Source organism: Theropithecus gelada, chromosome 15, assembly GCF_003255815.1.
Source record: "Theropithecus gelada isolate Dixy chromosome 15, Tgel_1.0, whole genome shotgun sequence".
Taxonomy (NCBI): domain Eukaryota; kingdom Metazoa; phylum Chordata; class Mammalia; order Primates; family Cercopithecidae; genus Theropithecus; species Theropithecus gelada.
The window spans coordinates 46,595,414-46,601,214 of record NC_037683.1 but is presented as its reverse complement, the minus strand read 5'-3'; the positions used below and the strand labels follow the sequence as shown (position 1 = coordinate 46,601,214).

Here is a 5,801-nt window from a genome sequence, read left to right as displayed (position 1 = left end):
GCCTCAGCTTCTCCTTTCTTCAGCCCCTCAAGCCTCAGAAAGATCTGTCAAGCGCGTCCCGCCTCTACAGAGGCCCTGGGGAGATGGCCTAGACCTTGAAATAGCCTAGAAAAGGTTTAACAGGTTGGAGCTTTTGCTAGAGAGATGGATCACAGATGGGCTTAAGGGGTGGAGGGTGTGTGTGTGTGTGTGTGTGTGTGTGTGTGTGAGAGAGAGAGAGATTGCCAGGTGAGAAAGGTGAAGAGCTGAAACCAACTTGGAGCTATGCTGTATTATTATAATGAGGATTTGGGTTGGCGGATGTTACAGGCTCTAACCAGAAAGCTGGAAGATGTGATAGGTGGGGCTTTTTTTTAAAACCCTAAACATCTCTTTGTAATCCATCCCTCTTCTGCATCCCCACCGCCACTGCCACTATCCCCTCTCGCTTAAATCTTGCAACAGCCTCTGAAAGGTGCTGCCTGACTCCAGACTGCTGACCACTAGCTCAGCATAGCAACCACTGCAGTTAGAGCCTTTAGCTCACTGTGTTCATCCCTCGCTTAAAACCTTCAGTGACTCCCTTTCACCTCCCCTGCAGGATAAAGCCCAAGCTCCTTGGCATGACTTACGGGCGCAGTGTGGTCTGGCTCTGTCTGCTCCTCCAGCCTCATCTTACCATTGCCCCCATCTCACTCTACCCTCCGGCTGCGCCTAATGCACTTCTGCCAGGTCCTCTGAATAAGCCTCTCCTTTGCCTGTGGTTCCCTCTGCCTTGAATCATTTTCTGTCCTTTGCCTCTCCTGGCAGATTCCTACTATGTGTCATGTCTCTACCTAGAAGTCACTTCACCTGTGAGCTTCCATAGAGGAGCCTATATTTCTCTTATTTTAATAATGTGTAGCATTGTTGAGCATTTATTGTCTAAGTGTTTTACAAATGGTAACTCGTTTTGCCTCATAACCACCTTTTTTTGAAGTAAACACCATTAATATCCTCTCAATCTTACAGATTCAGAAACCGAGGCACAGTTGCCCAAGAACACACAGCTGGTAAGTGGTAGACATGGAATTTGAATGCAGACAGATGGGCTCCCGAGCCCAGAGTCCTAACCTCTGTGCCAACTGGCTGATGTATCATACTATATGGGGCAGGAGGCTGGGGTTAAGAATCAGGAGGTAATGGGTGGACAGGCAGGACAAATTAGATGGGGATTAAAATGAAAGTGGTGACAAGCAAAACTGTTGCCAAGACTGCAGGTGACAACTGAGAGAGTGAAGGCCAGGCACGGTGGCTCGTGCCTGTAATCCCAGCACTTTGGGAGACCAGGGTGGGAGAGAGTGAGTGGAGATGGACCGCTGCCACAGTGATGGGGTAAGGAGAGGGCCTCTGGGGGTATACGATGACTAAGTGCAGATAAGGCTACTGACGTCAAAACAGGGGTATAGGTGGGACTCATAGCAGACGGGGAAGGTCAGGTTGGGGGACTTGATGAAGGAATCAGGCTGGCAGGTTGTGGAGGTGGTGGCAGTTATAGAGGTCAAGGGGAGAGTAGCTCAGGACTGTGAGCTTGCAGCCCCCAGGGGGAATGCAGTGGCTCTGAGTGCAGATCCCGGGGATGCTCTAGCAGCAGCAAGAGCAGCTGAGGAGCTGAGCTCCGGCCCTCCACCCCGGCGCCCACCTCTGCCCTGTTGATGCTGCAGCCCCTCTTGGCCCCTCATCCCCAGCTAGGCACCCCCAGAAAGAGCTCCGTGCAGACAGCAAACTCACACCCCCATCTGCGGGGCCCTTTGCAAGTCTTCAGCCTTCTAGGTTAAAATCTAAACACTTTTTGGAAAGTTTTATTTGAAAACTTGAGGACAGGGCAGAGACAGCAGGATGGAGACTGTATTCTTCTGCCAGGGTTCTTGGGTCAAAAGCCAGGCTCTGGTCCCTCCCGTCTCTAAGTTCCAGGTCTGCTCCAGTCTGTGAGCTCCCGAGGAATATACCCACCCACCCACTGTCAGGCCCTTACTCCTCCCCCACCGCCCACTTCCTGTGCCTGAGGAGACACTGAGGCGTGGGGGTAGACTATGAGGGAGCGGGGGTGGGGAGGATCTGGTTAAACTCCAGAAGAAGGAAGTGAGAACCTGGGAGTTTGGGGGCTAAGAGGAACAGATAGAAAAAAGAAATGAGGAGGGGGCTACTGTCTTTGCCTCCTCCATCACAAAAGCTTTGCCGAGATGTCTCCCTCGAAGCTCAGATAGGAAGTCCAGGGTAGATCACATCCTGTGACTTGGCAATGGCGCCCGTCTTTGGGTGCTGGTTGGGAAACAGTCATGCCCCTGCTACAGGGGGCTGGGGCAGTGCATGCCCCGCTGTGCCAGGCCCTCCATCTCAGCTGGCTGCAGGCTGGCTGTTGGCATAGGCCTGATCGGGGAAGGAGGCTCGGGCCCTGCGGGTCTGGGCACATACTGAGGCATAGAGCTCCGGCTCGGGGCCCAAGGCCTGGGACTTTGGCTCAGAGTCCAGCACCACCTCCGAGTACTTGATGGGGGTCGCAGGGCCTGGGATCCGACCCTGAGGAGGCCGCAGCTGTAGGCTGGTATAGCACATCACCTCCTCTGCAGCCTGGAGATGCAAGGCTGTTAGAAGTTCACTGGACCCTTGGAAAAGCCCGAAAAGCCCCCCACTTCCTTCCCTCCCCCTTTTCTCCAGCCACAGCTGACTCACCCTGGCAGGGCCTCCAGGAGTTGGATCCTGCTGGTCTGGTCCTGGGTCTTGAGACAGCCGTCCTGGGACAGGGAACAGGAATCTGGTCAGCAACTTGTCCCTGCTCCTGCACACCCCCATTCCAGCCACCCAGGACCTGGCCTCTGTGCCCCTCCTCTCTGCCAGCTCCCTACCTGTCTGTAGATAATGCAGGTTCCCATACAGCGGAACCTCTTCCACAGACCCTCCAGAGCTGCAACACAGAGTTCAGGGGATGAGTGGGGACTTCTCGGTAAGAAAGAACTCTCTGTCAACCCATCCCTGTTGTCTGTTACCCACCGTCCCTGCCCCGGATGGCTCCTGCTCCGGCCCCTGATCCACTGGGACAAGTGTGCAGCCAGCGAGATGAGAAACAGCAGCGTCACAGCTCCGAAGAGGACCCACAGTCCCCAGGCCTGGGTTATGGAGGGGATTCCTGTGGATGTGAAAGGAAGGGGGGTATAACTGCCCCGCCCAACCCCCAGGGCCCAGCAGGTGGGACCTGGGGCCACATGACCCCTCCCCCACCAGCCCCTGCCACGCCCAGCTCACCCAGTGTGAGTAGATCCGTGCAGTTGTCACCTCTGCTCATGGCTGCTGATGTGAGAGTCCACAAGCACACTGCTCTGAGCCGAGGGTCAGCCTGGTTCATGGCCTGACAGCTTCCACAGCCCTTCTTACTCCCACCCCTCCTCAGGCCTGTACCCCACAGCTCAGCATCCCCAATGCTGGTGGTGGCAAAGTCTCTGGTTTCCGGGGAGGAAGGGGGAGGGGAGGGATGAGAAAAAGAACAAAGACCCCGCCCTGTGCCTGCACCTGCGCCACTCCTGCAGCTTCTGAGCTTCCCCCACCCTCGCTGCCCGGGGCCCTGTGCCCCCCTTGAGAAGAGAAGCAGGCCTGTGAGTAATGTGCCACGGGCAGTTGAGTCCCTGAGGACTCCAGGGGCGGGGCGTGGGTGGGCAGAAGTGGTGTGAAGCAGGACTAACAAGAACAGGAACGCCCCTTCTGCTCCAGGATGCCCACCTTCCTCCCTGACTCTGGTCCCGGAAGAAAGATGTATTCCTCAATGAATATGGTTTAAAGTGGAAGGGTCGGGGGAGCCTCCTGGTACCTCTGATCCCATCATACCCTAAGGCTGATCTGAGAGGATATATGTATAGATGATGCTTGTTATTGTTTCATTGGGGGCATTATAACTTGGGGGACACCCCCAAACCTCCCCTTTCAACCCACTTAATCCAAACTGTCCGTAAGAACTGTCACTCTCAATAATTAATTGCTTTTTTTTTTTTTTTTTTTGAGATGGAGTCTTGCTCTGTCGCCCAGGCTGGAGTGCAGTGGCCGGATCTCAGCTCACTGCAAGCTCCGCCTCCTGGGTCTACGCCATTCTCCTGCCTCAGCCTCCCGAGTAGCTGGGACTACAGGTGCATGCCACCACGCCCGGCTAGTTTTTTGTATTTTTTTGGTAGAGACGGGGTTTCACCGTGTTAGCCAGGATGGTCTCGATCTCCTGACCTCGTGATCCGCCCATCTTGGCCTCCCAAAGTGCTAGGATTACAGGCTTGAGCCACCGCGCCCGGCCTAATTAATTGCATTTTAAAACTCTTTGCCGTACGACTGTCCTGGGAAGCTGAGCCCTGTCTTTGCACATGTTCACTTCAGGGGGTGTAGTACCTGCCATACCTAGAGATAACTCCATCACGTGCAAGGCTGTTGATGTACAAAGAGGGATTTGAAGTTGCAAATATAAACCTGAGACCAGAAGTCAGAGATGTGTTTTATCTAGCCCATACAACATTTTTTAAATGTTTAAAATCAGTGCAGTGGCATGCCAACAATGGAGATGGCAGAAGTCCTGCCCCTTGAGTTGCAGGCAATAAGGGGGTGCATTGTCTGTAGATAATTTTAAAAATAAAAATCAGTCCTCTTCTTATCACCATGTTCCAGAAATTCTGAAAAAAAATCAGTGATAAAATTATCCTCCCTGAAAAATATTTTGTAGATCTAAGTTTTATTTTATTTTTTGAGACAGGGTCTTACTTTGTCTTCCCAGGTTGGAATACAGTAACACAATCTCAGCTCGCTGCAACCTTGACAACCTCCCGGGCGCAAGGGATCCTCCCATCTCAGCCTCTTGAGCAGCTAGGACTACAGGCATGTGCCACCACACCCAGCTAATCTTGTTCATTTATTTTGAGATGAGGTCTCCCTGTGTTGCCAGGCTGGTCTCAATTCCTGGCCTCAGGCAACCTGCCCACCTCGGTCTCCCAAAGTGCTGGAATTACAGGCATGAGCCACTGCACCCAGCCCAGATCTAACTTTTAAATTGCTGTGGTTGACCAGGTGCAGTGACTCATTCCTGTAATACCAGCACTTTGGAGGCCAAGGCAGCAGGAGGACTGCTTGAGGCTAGGAGTTCAAAACCAGTCTGGGCAATATAGTGAGACTCTCCATCTTTACCAAAAAAACAAACAAAAACAGTAGACAAGCCTGGTGACACAAGCGTGTAGTCCCAGCTACTTTGGAGACTGAGGTGGGAGGATCACTTGATTCCAGGAGTTGGAGGCTGCAAGGAGCTACAATTGTGCCACTGCACTCCAGCCTGGACGATAGAGGGAGAGACCCTTTCTCTACATCAGATACACAAATACCATTGTCTTACAACTGCCTACAGTATTCAGTACAGTAACATGCTGTAAGCATTGGAGCTTAGGAGCACCAGGCTATACCATATAGCCTAGGTGGGTAATAGGCTACACCATCTAGGTTTGTGAAAATACACTCTATGACATTTGCACAATGACAGAATTGCCTGGTGACTCATTTCGCAGAACATATCCCTGTTGTTAAGCAATGCATGACTTTTTTTTTTTTTTTTTTTTTTTTGAGACGGAGTCTGGCTCTGTCGCCCAGGCTGGAGTGCAGTGGCCAGATCTCAGCTCACTGCAAGCTCCGCCTCCCAGGTTCACGCCATTCTCCTGCCTCAGCCTCCCGAGTAGCTGTGACTACAGGTGCCCGCCACCTCGCCCGGCTAGTTTTTTGTATTTTTTAGTAGAGACGGGGTTTCACCGTGTTAGCCAGGATGGTCTCCA

General features: G+C 52.8%; 1 protein-coding gene across 1 annotated transcript; it reads right to left on the bottom strand.

The window, feature by feature from the left end:
* Positions 1-1,804: 1,804 nt before the first annotated feature.
* SIT1 (signaling threshold regulating transmembrane adaptor 1) lies at positions 1,805-3,452 on the bottom strand. Its single transcript, XM_025360084.1, has 5 exons — positions 3,262-3,452; positions 3,010-3,145; positions 2,865-2,923; positions 2,692-2,753; positions 1,805-2,589 (listed from the first exon to the last, which is right to left on the bottom strand). The coding sequence occupies exons 1-5, from the start codon at positions 3,359-3,361 to the stop codon at positions 2,356-2,358; spliced, it is 591 nt and encodes a 196-aa protein (XP_025215869.1). The 5' UTR covers positions 3,362-3,452; the 3' UTR covers positions 1,805-2,355.
* Positions 3,453-5,801: the final 2,349 nt, after the last annotated feature.